The following is a 14,534-nucleotide window of genomic DNA, read 5'->3' as shown; positions in this document are numbered from 1 at the left end:
AAAAAAAAAAAGAGTACTGGGTATTACACTTGGCCCCACCATCCTATTTCAGTTTTTGAGGTTTTACAATCACTTTTTCTGATTCTTTTAAAATGACTTTCTCTCCCCTTGCTGCTGTGTGAAATACTGACAGAGGGAAGACAAAATGACAACACATAAAACTGTAATTCTTCCAAGTCTATTGATCAATAAATGTCAGTAAACATTGATTTCACAACACACACACAAATGGACAAACATTTCCATCTTTAATAACTGAAATTTATAAATAGGCAAAGAAAGAAAAATGCTTCTTGAGAACTAGAGTTTGATTTAAGGATATTTACTTTGTATGTTTTGACACGTGATGTCCAAAATTTGTGTTTTAAAACTAACTTTTGAACATCTACTGTGAGTAAAATAAATTGTCTGGACATCCTCTCCCTTGTTTGCCCCCCAAAATATATCATAACTGTGGACATTTAAATCAGTAATAGAAAAATATATGTCAAAAGTTGTAAAAAAATAAAAATCAAATTCTGCTAAGCCTGCACATAAAGTGCTGTCAAACTACAAAGTAAGCAAACTGAAAGAAAATTAATCTCTCTGTAATTGCCTTGAGTTATGGGCTTCTACCTTAGTTGTAGCATCAGCAGAAAAAACTCTGACAGATGTTTGACTGTATCACTAACCTATAAAATGAACCTTGGTGGAGATCACAAAATACATTTTCATAAACCAAGCATTTCATTAAAAGTTTCAGATACTAGTAATTGTGTGTGCCTCCATATACATAGCTGGTGAATAGCACCTGAGTAAGGGGAAGCAGCATAATTCACAATGTGATTTATAGTTTTTTGGTTAGAAAAAATAGAATGCCATTGTAACACTGACAGACCCTGGTTGTCTGTGGGTGGGACTGAACCTGGGGTCTCTGAAGCTTAAAGCATAAGCCTTTACTGCATGAGCTAAAAGCCAACTAGCTGTTAGCTAAGGCTGTAGAGCAGACTCATTTTATCTCTCTTTCTAAATGGTCTTGATGCTACTAGATGGGACAGAACAACACACACAGGAGGTGTATGGGTTACACCAGGTTTCAGAAAGCAGACTGCAGACACACTTCATTACTACTAGGATTAGAGATTGTAATTTGTGCAAAAAAAATCCAATTTTCAAAGTAATGTCTCTGTGAACCAGATTTATTTCTCTATAATGATGAAAGTATACCCACACAAGCCCTATCCCAACATTCTAAAAACACAAAGAGCAGAATTCAGGCCAGAGGCAATTCTGAAGATATAGACATGATGGCCATATAGAAAAGATTCACAACAAGCCTCAGGGCAGTCACAATAAGTCTGAGGGAAATAAGTGAAAAGTAATTCATGGGGAGGGGGTGGGGAGAGGAGGAATTAACTGCTCATACTCCTCATAGGGTTCTGTTTTAACTATCAGCTCAGGGAAGGGACTTGTGCCTCATTGTGAAAAGCTGAAAAGACCTCCGTTTACTATGTAATGGAAACAAACCAACCACTTTAGGATGCATTAGAATAGCATGAGAAATGGTAAAGAAAATAGAATGCCATTACGAAAATCAATGATATGCCCTCATTAGAGCACTGTATGCAGTATTGGTCATCTCACCATAATAAGGATACTGCAGAATTAGAGAGGATTAGGACAAGAATGATAAGAACATTGAAGGGCATAGAAAAACCCTCATACGAGGTGCGACTGAAAAGACTGGGATTGTTTACTTTAGACAGAGGCAAATAAGAGGGTCACAGTAACAATGTATAAAACAATAAATGATATAAAACAAGTAACTCAGTTTCCGTTCTTCCTATGTCATAGCACAAGAACAAGGAAACTTCAATGAAAAGTGGCAAATACAAAACATACAAAAAGGAAATAATTTTTCACACAATATATAATCAGACGTGAAACTCATTCCCACAGAATGTTGAGTCCAAGATCTTAGCAAGGTTCTAAGGAGGACAGGATGATTATACAGATCAGAAGAATTTCCAGAGTTATAAGAGTTAATGCTGAAAGAAGAGTTTTAGAAGAAGTATGAAACCTTTTCAGGGTTAAGGTGATCTTTGACTATTAGGGATGAGGATGAGACTTTCACAGCAAGTAGATTATCCCAAATTTACCTACTGTCTTGCATCTTCCACCGAAGCATCTGGTGCTGGCCAGAGACAAGCTATTGAACTAGGTGGAATGGTTCTAGTCTAGTATGACATCCTATGTTTCTATGTTTTTAAGAAACATTGTCATAGCCGATAACACAATATTGCCACCTCTTGAGATTTTATCCTAATAATTTTTCTTAACTTGTTTCATGAAAATATGAAAGGTTGTCAACTCACACATTTTCTGATATTCAAAATGGTCACCATCTGCTATTACTGTCAATGAGACTGAAGCCAGCAAGATGGCCACCATTTTCCTTTGGTCTACCTGTAAGTGGAAGTGAGACTGCCTTTGATAAAAGTTGGCTGCAACCTCCCATCCTTAAAAAGTAATATAACTTCTATGTGTGAGGATGAATCATGATGCATTCAGTCAGTGGTTCTCAAACTATTTACTATCCAGTCCTCCTTTTGTCAAAGAAAGGAAAGTAGGAGGGGAGACAGTTAAGATAGTAATTCCCCTATTTCATAGGTGAGGAGAGAGTAAGTAGAGACTCCATCTGAGTAGTCAGGGAGAACCCCCTCAGCAAGTTTGCAGATGACACTAATCTGGGGGGCGAGGTAGATACGCCTGAGGGTAGGGATATGGTCCAGAGTGACCTAGACAAATTGGGGGATTGGGCCAAAAGAAATCTGGTGAGCTTCAACAAGGACAAGTGCAGAGTCCAGCACTTAGAATGGAAGAATCCCATGAACTGCTACAGGCTGGGGACTGACTGGCTAAGTGGCAGTTCTGCAGAAAAGGACCTGGGGATTACAGTGGACAAGAAGCTGGATATGAGTCAACAGTGTACCCTTGTTGCCAAGAAGGCTAACGGCATATTGGGCTGCATTAGTAGGAGCATTGCCAGCAGATAGGGAAGTGATTATTTCCTTCTATATGGCACCGGTGGGGACACATCTGGAGTACTGCATCCAGTTTTGCCTTTGTCCCCCTACCCCCTCAAAAGGATATGGACAAATTGGAGAGAGTCCAGTGGAGGGCAATGAAAATGATTAGTGGATTGGGACACATGACTTATGAGGAGAAGCTGAGGAAACTGGGCTTATTTAGTCTGGAGGAGGGGGGGGAATTCGATAGCAGCCTTCAGCTACCTAAAGAGGGGTTCCAAAGAGGATGGAGCTCGGTTGTTCTCAGTGGTGGCAGATGACAGAACAAAGAGCAATGAAATGGTCTCAAGTTGCAATCGGGGAGGTCTAGGTTGGACATTAGGAAAAACTATTTCACTACGAGTGTGGTGAAGCACTGGAATGGGTTACCTGCGTGGGGTGGGGGTGCACTAAAGCAGGGGTTCTCAACCTTTTTCTTTCTGAGCCCCCCACCTCCCCAACATGCTGTAAAAAACTCCATGGCCTACTTGTGCCACAACAACAGTTTTTCTGCATATGAAAGCCAGGGCCAGCATTAGGGGATAGCAAGCCGGACAATTGCCAGGGGCCCCATGCCACAGGGAGCCCTGCAAAGCTAAGCTGCTCAGACTTCGGCTTCAGCCCTGGGTGGCGGGGGCTGGGGTCTCTGGGCTTCAGCCCCAGGCAGTGAGGCTTACGTTTTCTGCCCTGGGCCCCAGTAAGTCTAATGCCAGCCCTGTATGACAGACCCCCTGAAACCTGCTCACAGCCCCCACAGTGGGCCTCAGATCTCTGGTTGAGAACCACTGCACTAAAGGTTTACCTTTCAACCTGAAGTTATCACATACACATAGGCAGAGGAGTAGTGGGAGTTTAAAAAAAAGTTAAGACTAAAAAATGTGATTTCATGGTTTTTTGAAACCTCAAATTTTGGGGGACTGACTTTTTTTAATATCAAAGTTAGCAATACTGATAACATTTTTTGCTGGATCTTTTACCAATTTTGCCTCCTGGAAAAGGATTTCATTCAATGTAGGGGTATGGCTTATATTACAGCAGCACAACACCACTGCTGCAGCTGTAGCACCATAGCGTAGATGTTTCCTACATTGATGGAAGGGCTTTTTCTAGTTGTGTAAACAGATAGGTAGTTTTTATGTACAGTGTTATCTAAATAGATAGGAAACAAGCTGAACTTAAAATATAAATCAATAACTAAATCTTATTAAAATATGTAGAATCTGTTTGACCCACATAAGGTAGTGCTTAGGTTTATTACACAGGAGGGCCATATGAGGGGACCACTGCTGTAGGTAATCCACCTCTCTGAGAAGCAATAGCTTGGTAAATGGAAGATTCCTGCTGTCAACCTAATTGCATCCACATCAGGGGTTAGGTCAGGGGGTCTCAAACTTGAATCACCAGGAGGGTCACGTGAGGACTCATACGTTGGCCTGAGGGCTGCTGCCTCTGCCCCTGCCCGCGGGGTGCAGCACGGGGCTCAGGGCAGGGGGTTGGGGTGCAGAAGGGAGTGCAGGGTATGGCAGGGGGTTGGGGAGCAGGCAGGCGGCTTAGGGCAGGGAGTTGGGGTACAGGAGGGGTTCAGGTTCCAGCCCAGCACCACTTATCTTGAGCGGCTTCGGGGTGGCAAGGTCACGCACCAGGGCCAGGGTAGGCTCCCTGGCCCTGGCCCGGCCCCAGCCCTGTGCCGCTCCGCTCCGGGAAGTGGTGGGTATCCTGTCCATGCTGCCCCGGGCGGGCGGGGGAACAGAGAACTCTGTGAGCTGTTTTTGCCTGTGATTACCTCCTCCGAAGCTTCCAGTGGCCGCGCTTCCCCATTCCCGGCCAATGGGAGCTTCAGGGGAGGTAACCACAGGCAAAAACAGCTCAGAGTTCTCTGCTTCCCTTCCCCCTTCCCCTCCCCCCGGGGCCGCAGGGAAGCGGTGCGGGGCCCTCAGCACCACAGGGTTGGCAAATGCGCGGGCAGGATCCAAAGCCCTGAGCAGCCGTAGTTTGCCCACCCCTGGCCTGGAGGTAGGCTGGGGCCACGGCGCGCTGGGGAGGAGACAGGGGGGCTGCGGGGAGCTTGGCGGGCCACGTGTTTGTGACCCCTGGATTAGGTCAACCTAACTACAGTGCTCAGGGTGAAAAATTATTCACAGCCCTGAGTGACACAGCTAAATTAAGCTAAATTTCAGGTGTAGAGCAGGCCTTAGACTGACAGAGTTCAGAGAAGAGCCATGAGAAAGACTAATGGATTAGAAAACAGATCTTACAGTGACAAACTCAAAGAGCTCAATTTATTTAGCTGAACAAAGAGAAAGTTATGGGTGGTGATAGCCATCTAGAAGTACCTACATGGGGAGCAAATATTTGATAATGGATTCTTCAATCAAGCAGCCAAATGTATAAAAATTCCAGTGAAGGGAAGTTTTAACTAGACAAATTCTGTCTGGCAAAAAGGTGTAAATTTTTAACAGTGAATGTACTTAACCACTAGAACGATTTACCCAAGGTCGTGGTGGATTTGCCATCATTGGTAATTTTTAAATAAAGACTGGATTTTTTTTTAAAGAGATTTGCTCTAGTTCAAAAGAAATTATTCTGGGGAAGTTCTACGACCTGTGTTTCATATGAGGTCATACGATCACACTGATGCCTTCTGGCTGTGGAATCTATGAACGAACAAGAGCAATTACTAAAAATTAGAGACTGGGGAAGTTTAAATGCAATGAAAACTGTGTCATTTCAACTTTCAGGGGAAAGTAAACCATGTCTAGTTTTAAATTGTTCTTGAACATCAAGTTTTAGAATAAAATGTTGTGTTGCCATTATCTCAGATATGACTTTCAGCTCTTTTGAGCAGCCAGCAATTTTCCTCAACTGTTTGGCTAGTGTTAAGATTCCCCAAAACTGCAAGTCTTTCAAAGACTTAAGCAAAAGAAAAAACCCACAATGACTTAATTAAAAGTCCTATTAAGAGACAGCAACATTCTAGCAAGCATGGTAGTACCATGCAGGATATTCATGTTAGATTCCAGGGCTGGCCGAAGGGAAAATGATGCCCTGGGCGAACTTATATTTTGGTGCCCTTACCCCTATGGGCGCGGCATTCCCCCCCTGCCCATGGATGTCCCCCATTCCCCAACCCCACAAGGCTCCCCACACTCCCTCACCCCTGAACTGTGCCCCCTGCACTCCCCTCCTGCACCCCAACCCCTGCACTGTGCCCCTTTCAACCCTCATCTCCCCCTCCTGCACCGTTAACTCCAGGACTGTGCTCCCTTTGCCCCTAACCTCTGTACCTAGCCCCTGCATCCCCCACCTGCACCCACGTGGGGAAACTGACCTGGATGCACAGAATAGTTGGCATTGCTGCTCACCACCCCCTGCTCTTCTACACATCCCTAAGAGGCTGTGTGGGAGGGAGCAAGGAGCAACAACAGGGCTCCCTGCATCCAGGTCACTTCCCCCCCCGGGATGCATAAGGGGATGACAGGAAAGCACTAGCCCAGGGAGAGAAAGTGACCTGGCTGCACAGACCACTTGGCGTTGCTCCTCACATGCCCCCTCAGAGGGCACAAAGGAACATCTGGGAAGGTGGGGGGACGGGCAGTATCTGTGCATCACTGCTCGCCTCCTCTTCCCTCGCACCCAACCATGTTCCTCTGCCAGGAGGAAGCACGGAGAAATCTGGGTGCCCCTACATGCAGATCCACCCTGCCAGCCGGGAGCAGCTTCTGACTCTACACTGGCAGTGCACACCTCTGTCCTGCCACATGGTAACCCCTTGACCATGGCACCCCCGGACAGTTGCCTGGGTGGCCCATCCCTAAAGCCAGCCCTGTTAGATTCCCAATTCTGATCTTGCAGGAAATGGAAGGTGTTCTGGAGGCAACATGCTCGGCCTCTGGATGAAGAGAGGAAGGGAGGGAAGAGCAAGTGAGTTAAGAATCTGGTCTACACCTAACTCCCATTGAAATATATGGGTTATGTTACTTAACAGCAAGACCCACAGCAAACAGGAAAGCTATAGTGACCACCTCTTAAGAGACTCCCGTTCAATTTGCCTTGATAAAAACAACAGAGGCTACAATCATAGAACTTTAAGTAGTACAAGTTGAGACAGGGGACAAAAGTAAGATGAACCATGGGCTCTGACAGAGGATTGAGGACTCTCTGAAAAGACAAATGTTTGTGTTCTGAACTCCAGAAATTCAAACCATACCAACTCCTCACCACCACTGCTGCTACAAACACAACCCCTTGTTTTAGTTCTTAGAACAATTTCAGTGCAGTGTGGCACTTCTCACTTTGAACTTTATTTTTTTAAAATTACATACGAAACACAATATTTAAACAAACTTAGTCATAGCCCAACTTTGCTATGTATGTAACAAACACATTACAACACTAAAAGTTACAGGAAAGATGTAACTTTTTTCACTCCTCCTATAAATCTTAAAAATGATGATTAAAGGTGATTTGAATTTACCTTCAAAACATTTTGCATTCTCACTGTTGAGATTTGCACTGCCTAGGCAAGTTTTATTTTAGCCAAACAGCTTAATGGATAACACCCCTGTCAGTAGAAGTGAAGATTTAATCTACAATTCCAGTAACTCCCCTGAAAGAGCTCCAGATAAATTAAAGTTACAATCTGTATACTTTGCATAAGATCAAAGGAACTCCCATACCAGATCAAACCCTCTACAACATCGTGCCAGAGCAACAATTGCATGCATACCTGATGCTTTAGAGAGAGACCAACACAGCCAACCCATACATAAAAATCCTTGTAGGTCACAGAGGATGGGGGGAAACCAGCAGACAAGGTAGGAGAAATTCCTTCCTCAATCCCATGCAGTTTAAATCTTGAAGCACAAGACTTAATTTTTACTGTGCACTGGAACCTTAAATTCATAGCTGCAAATTCTAATGTGGTAATGAAGTTATTATCATGTCCTATTTTAAATTCAGAAGTAGAGACTTAAATTTGCCTTGGCATTGCATGTATTCCTTTCTCCTTACATCCTCTTCACTCCATTTTAAAACCAGTGTCTGAGATGACCCATCATGAGAGCCTGGCATCTGTTATGTTGGACTTGCATAGTGCTCTCTCAGCAGTAATAGCAGGATGAAATTTACCAGTACTGCATTCATCACTGTCATGCTGCTTCTGCTCACTCTTCCAACTGAAAAAAGCTAGTGTTAAGATAATGGGAGGAGAAGTGATTTTCTATTTATGAGCTCTTAGGGATATAATTAAAATAGCCACTATCAGTGAAAGATAGTCTACATGATTGACCTGATTGGAATAGTCAAAATGTTATTTTAACTATACTTTCTTTACACTCACCAACTCAGGCAGCTCCTACCATGCCAAATACATTTTAACTTCAATTGCAGGGCTGAATCAGGTTAGCAGGTGCCATATATATGAAAACTTAACATACGGCAAAGATGAAACATAACTACCTTTCATTATCACTTATTTAGGAAGACAGGAACAGTTGGCCAAACTACGTTTTAACAATGAAAACCCATTCAACACACCCCAGCCTTTCTTTACTATAAAGTATTCTGTAGCATAATATATTTCTGTCCTGCTTTGGAATTCACAAAACAAGGCAGGTGTCATGGATCGAGGAGCAGATCTAGAATTGGCAGGCTGCTGCTAGAGCTGCTCTACTAGATGGCCATGACAGCAATCTTCCCAGTGTGTTTTAGGTGGCTTTATCATGCTATAATATACACCAACACAAGAAAACCAACAAACGACATCAGTAATTTATCTACATAGTAGTGAGAGACCAGGAGCAGGCCATGCCTTCTTTACATTTGAGAAATCTGATATCAACTATAAATGGCAGATTTGTTATAATATTAAAATGAGTGTGTTTTTAGAACAAATTTTGTTTGTGCTAGATGGAAGACACTTCTATGCGAAAAAAAATTATTGCTTGTGGATACTGGATGAAGAGGAGAGCTGTGAAGAAAGCTGAACTGCAGCACTTCCTGCTTTTTGTTTTTATAAAAAATGGGGTTGACAGTGTTAGAAGTCTTGTATTGAAGAAAGCTGGTTAACCAGTCATCCATGCCAACATAAGAAAATAGTTGGTAATTATTTGATCTGAACACTGTAAAAGAGTTATATTAAATCTATAGGAAAGCATTAACTTTTTTGGCCCAATATTTATTTTAACTGCCTTGGAATGGAAGCTACAAGAATTTATCAATTGACTAGAAAAACTGTCTAGTTTCATTACTTCTGTATCTTTTTTAAATGCTTTTTTAAAATTTCTACAGCAATACTCTTCAGTTAATCATAATAAAGATTCCCTACAGTTCTTAAAGCAACAATATACTTTTCCCGCCTCTTCTAATAGGGGAACCATACCAGTGTCACAAAAGGTTGTATTACCTCAGGAATGCAGCACTCTGACAAAGATAATGGAAGGTTTTGTTAGATTTTTGAAGGTAGTATGTGAAGCATTTAATTTTGATAAAAAATTTGAAATGTCAAAAAGTTCTATCTTGTTCTTTCATGGATTCCTGCCCCAAACAGATTGTATAGCTCTCCAAATTCCAAGAAAGCCTTATAATTAATAATCTATTAAATTCATAAAAGTTTGTTCAGTATTAAATATAAACAGTATAAATAAGTTGATATCAAGAGACATGGAAAATAACTTCATTGTTGTGTGTTCAGGTTGCATTTCACATTAACATTAGAGAATGAATCAAAAACCACACAAAAAAAAAATCAATTTTTCTGAAATTTTACCTACTATTTGACAAAAACCAAAGACAATATAACTGAGAGATTAATGAAACAACAACATTTTTATTTTGTGTACTTGATAGCACACTGCAGAGTCAGTTTCACTCTTTCCCCAGTTTATCCTGCTGCTTTATGTGGGTCTTTCACACAGAAATAGAACAGGAAAAATCTATTTATAAAAAAGAAATGTGATTGTAATACCAAAAATGCTGGTAGGGGGACTTAAGAGCAAGTCTAGTATCTGCTAACTACTAATGGATGGGTAAAGGGGAAGCAGAGTATAACTAGTGTATTTATTAAAAAAACCCTATATACTATACATGCAAAATATTGTATTTTGATGGACTTCACTCCATCCATCATATGTTTGCTTTCTTAGATTTTAAGCTTTTCTGGGCAATCAGTATGTGTACACATTCCCATTTATATATGCACAGAACATTGTGGGCATTTCTAGTACACAAAAGAAATTTTTAATTATTTTGTATTTGACTAGATTTCAAGTTTACTATATTCCTTTATTACTATAGTAGGTGTAAAAACTGTTTTAAATTATTGAAATACTCTGACAAAGGAGGGTCCCCACACCTGTTTACAGGCAAGACTGCACCTAATATACTGAAGTCTTTAACGTGAAGTTTACACAATATTGCTGAATTTATAGTATAATTAATCCTTCAGTTAGGTCTCTTATAATTAATTATCAGAGACTGAAACTAACATTTCAGAACTATGGTGTAATCTCATTGCACTATTAAACAGAATAATGCACTTGACATTTAATATTCTCTCAGATGAAATAATTGTTACATCTCTATTATTAGAGCTATGGAGACGGTGCTATAAGCCACTAAAGTTCTTGAAACCTTTCTTCCTTCAAATTGCATATATATTCATACTTCAACATGTGCAAACGTAGGTGCTTAAATACAAGAAAAGCTGTCAAAAGAGAGTGTTTGAAAGAGAGAACAGGAATTACCTGAAAGAAATTCTTGTATCTGGAATTGGCTAGCAAGGATGGAGTCAATATTTCAGTATAAATGTGATCTCCTGATGCGACAAATGTTTACCTTCTTGAACCCATAACAACTAGCAGTAAGTCCCACTGAAAATTGTGAGAATCTTTCACTGTTTTTAAAAGGCATGTTTTGATGCTGTTTACACTAGTTATTTTTCCTCTGATGTGGTATGGAATTGTTTATATTTGCTACAGTGGTGATGCCTACATACGAGGGAATAACATGAAGTAAAGTACATTTTAGTTTCATACCTTGACAAAATCCTAGAGAGAATGCTACAAAAATCAAATTAATTCAAGTCACTTGCCAAAGTGAATATATCATCTTTCCTATTAATCTTTCTATAGCTAGATTGGTGGTTCATCTGCTAGTGCCATATTACTGTCAAGTAATGTACACTGCCTTAAATATAGACCAAAGTCTACAAACAGTACAGAGTAGGTCTAGATACCTAAATAAATTGATTTTTTAGATTGCCATATTAGTAAACCATTCTCTAGAATGGAAATCTTTTCTTTAATATCTTTCTACCACAAATGGGAAAGACAGATTTCTTGAAGCTTAAGTGGCTAACTAAAAGCTCCTTTTCTCTGTAACATAACTGTAAAAGTAAACCTATCAACAGTCAGTCTTCACCACCAAGTACAGCAATTCACTATTTACCCATGAAGCCTCACATAACAATCCTTCTGAAACTAATTGTTAAATTTATGTCAAGATTACAAGATCCATCATCACCATTACCCTTACCTATGCACACTCTAAAAGCTAGCAAGTGTACATTAAAAGTAGTAAGTACAATGTATTCTGAAGCACATAAGAAGGCATCTTAAAATATGCACATGGTAGCTTTAATTCTGAATGCCTTTGTGTAGGTGATATATATTATATCAAATGCACTGCAGCCATTGAACTTGCGCCTCTGTTCGCATCACAATACCTGTTAATTGGAAAGCTCTGTAAAATCGCAACTCTTACCAAATAGGATACAGAATAGGACAAACATTGCAAGGGCACAATGTATCATCTCACACAACGTGCAACCATTCAAACATGAAAAGGAGTACTTCTGGCACCTTAGAGACTAACAAATTTATTTGAGCATAAGCATTGGTGAGCTACAGCTCACTTCATCGGATGCATTCAAACATGTTTTCTCTAGTATAAACCCCTGAAACACATAGAAACACACATACTTTCTACATTTTTGCAGTGCAGATATTCACGGGTTTTTTTTACTAAGCAAAAACAAAACAGTTCCGCAATTTCAAGTGAAACAAGTCAAAGGAGAAAGGACTCATTTTTATTAATATTTAACTTTAAATATATTTGCCTTTACTTTCCCAGTAGTTTAAATGTAAAAATCTAAGACTTTAGAGAGATTATTATCTAGATTACACAAAGCAGAAGCACTTTTAGGCGGGGGGTCAGTACGGAGGGGGTGATTTAGAAGAAAAGATTCAAATGCACTCGGCTATCGTTCTTGCACCCAAAGCGAAAGACTGCTGGAAGGAAGGGTTAAAGGTTTAACTGCACTGAAATTGAATGGCTGACACATCCGGTCCTGAGTCCTCAACCACCAGGGCAAATTCAAACTTCAAAGCCTCTCAGAGCTCAGGCAGAAATAAATCAACCCCCCCCCCCCCCAGCAGCTGTGACTCCCATGTAACTAAGACCCAGGACTCCCAGAGCCGAGCACACACAAACGGGGTGGCAGGGCAAAGGCACCACAAATGCAAGAATTGGTGCCAAGGCTACAGTGCTGGGAAACACAAGCTCAGCTCCATTAACCTGCAGCTCCTCCTGCATAAGCCAACTAGGCACTGAACACAGCCACATTAAACTACTGGCCACTCACCACCCACGCGCCCGGCTTCTCTTACAGCCTGACAGCTCCCCTACAAACACGGGGGGCTGACGGGGGTACGACCCCGCCCCAGTCACCCGGTAACACCGTCCCCCGACGCAGATCCCACCGCCTCTACGAGCAGGCTCGGCCCCGGGCGGCAGCCAGCAGCACGTCCCCGCTACCTGCCCGTTGGGTGGTGCACCAGGCTCCCGGGGCTCGGGCTCCGCGCAGCCGGGGGGGGGGGGGGGCCGAAAGCTCGAGCGGCGGCAGCGGGCAAGGCTCCGGGCGAGCTCCGTCCCCGGCTCCGCCAGCAGTGCCCGGCCTCACCGCCACTCCCGCCCGCAGCAGCCTCCCCCGCCTCCGCTCCGCTCCGCTCCCCTCCCAGGGGCCTTCTGCCCCCAACATCTGCCCGCGTGAGGCGCTGGGGTCCGCACCGCCGCCCGCTCGCAGCCCGGCGCCCCTCACCCGGCAGGGGGAGACGGCTCCATCCTCCTCTCGGCGGCGGCAGCGGCGGCGGCTCCCGCGGGGCTCCGGTCCGGCAGCGGCTGGTGGGGCGCGGCGCAGCGGCCAGGGGAGGACGCGGGGCTGGCGGGGCCGGAGCCGCCGGCGAGGCAGCGGGGCGGCGAGAGGTCGGGGGGCTCCGGCGAGCCGGCCAGGAAGAGCGGCGCCTCGGGCAGCCGGTCCAGCTCCACGCTCCGCACTTTGCGCAGCTGCTTCCGCCGCCAGTCGGAGCGCTGCTCCCGGCAACCGCCGCCCGCCGCCCGCAGCAGCCCCCCGCCGCTGCCGGGCACGCTCCCCGCGCCGCTCTGCAGGCTCCCGGAGGCGGCGGCGGCGGCGGCGTCCGCGCTGCTGCCCGAGGATAATCCCGACGACGAGGTGCGATTCCCCGCCGCCGCCGCCATTTTCTCTGGCGGGTCACATCGGGCTCCGGAGCGGCGGGGGAGGGAGGCGGGGGATGAGCCGCGCTCCGGCCCCTGCGCCAGCGGCGTGGGCTGCGCAGAAGGCGTACGGGGGGCCCGTGGGGGCGCCGCTGGGAAGGTGAGGCTGGGAGCGGCCGCTCGATGCCGCCCGCGGGCAGGTGGTGGCAGGACTCGGCTGTGCCCACGCCGGGCGGTGCCGCGGCTCGGAAGAGGGGGCCGGGCCGGGCCGGGCCGGAGGAGCCCGCACCTGTCAGGCGGGAGCGCGGGGCCAGCCGCCTCTGGGTCCCATGCGAGGATGGAGCCCGGGCTGGTGGGTCCGGGACCGGCGGGCGGCCCCTGCCTCCCCCACTCCTCGCAGACCGAGGGGCTGATCTCTGCCCCTGGAGGAGGGTGTGGGAGGCTCACCCCGAAAGTCTGGACATTGTGTCACAAACTAGCCTTGCCCCGCTCCCCCAGACCGGCAGAAGAGCTCCGTGCAGCTGCGAAACTTCCCTCTCACCGGCAGACGTGAGTCCAATAAGAGCCATTTCCTCACCCACCTTGTCTCTCTCTGATGCTGGGAGCGACGCGACTACAAATACGCTGCAAACAACATTTTCAGCCCAGCACGTGCAGTGAACCACAAAGATCCCCCCCCCCAAAAAAACATATTCCAAACATAGACAAACGTGGGTTTGTATCAAAAATGGCGGGGGCGGGAGGGAAATAGAAGCTCATGATTTTGGTGCAATGCCCCTCTAACAAGACCATTTCGGATAGTTAAAATAGGGTGGGGGTAGGAGAGAAGATTCAGACACACATGGAATGGAAAACAAAATCATCCCACAACATACAGACTACATGTAGCAAGTTGGCACATCTGTCTAAACGCCAGTGCAGGCGGCGTATTTTGAAGGTTATAAAATAAGGTGGATAAAGTATCAAGCACTGAGGGCC

At 44.7% G+C, this 14,534-nt stretch overlaps 1 protein-coding gene across 4 annotated transcripts in view; it reads right to left on the bottom strand.

The window, feature by feature from the left end:
• The window catches only part of MAP3K1 (mitogen-activated protein kinase kinase kinase 1), a gene marked incomplete at its 5' end in the record, with an annotated part of 101,173 nt that extends 87,208 nt beyond the window's left edge, over window positions 1–13,965 (bottom strand). The window contains one exon of one of the 4 annotated variants that reach the window (XM_084629028.1): window positions 13,144–13,965. In XM_084629028.1, the coding sequence (XP_084485154.1) occupies window positions 13,144–13,580 (437 nt within the window). Of the gene's footprint in view, window positions 1–12,687; window positions 12,706–12,860; window positions 12,883–13,143 lie in introns of those variants that run through there. The other 3 variants (XM_084629032.1, XM_084629031.1, XM_084629033.1) reach the window with 3 other exon arrangements.
• Between the last annotated feature and the right edge of the window lie 569 nt (window positions 13,966–14,534).

This window comes from Lepidochelys olivacea, assembly GCF_965140295.1.
Source record: "Lepidochelys olivacea isolate rLepOli2 genome assembly, chromosome: 5".
NCBI classification, from domain to species: domain Eukaryota; kingdom Metazoa; phylum Chordata; order Testudines; family Cheloniidae; genus Lepidochelys; species Lepidochelys olivacea.
This window is presented reverse-complemented; position numbering and strand designations above follow the sequence as displayed.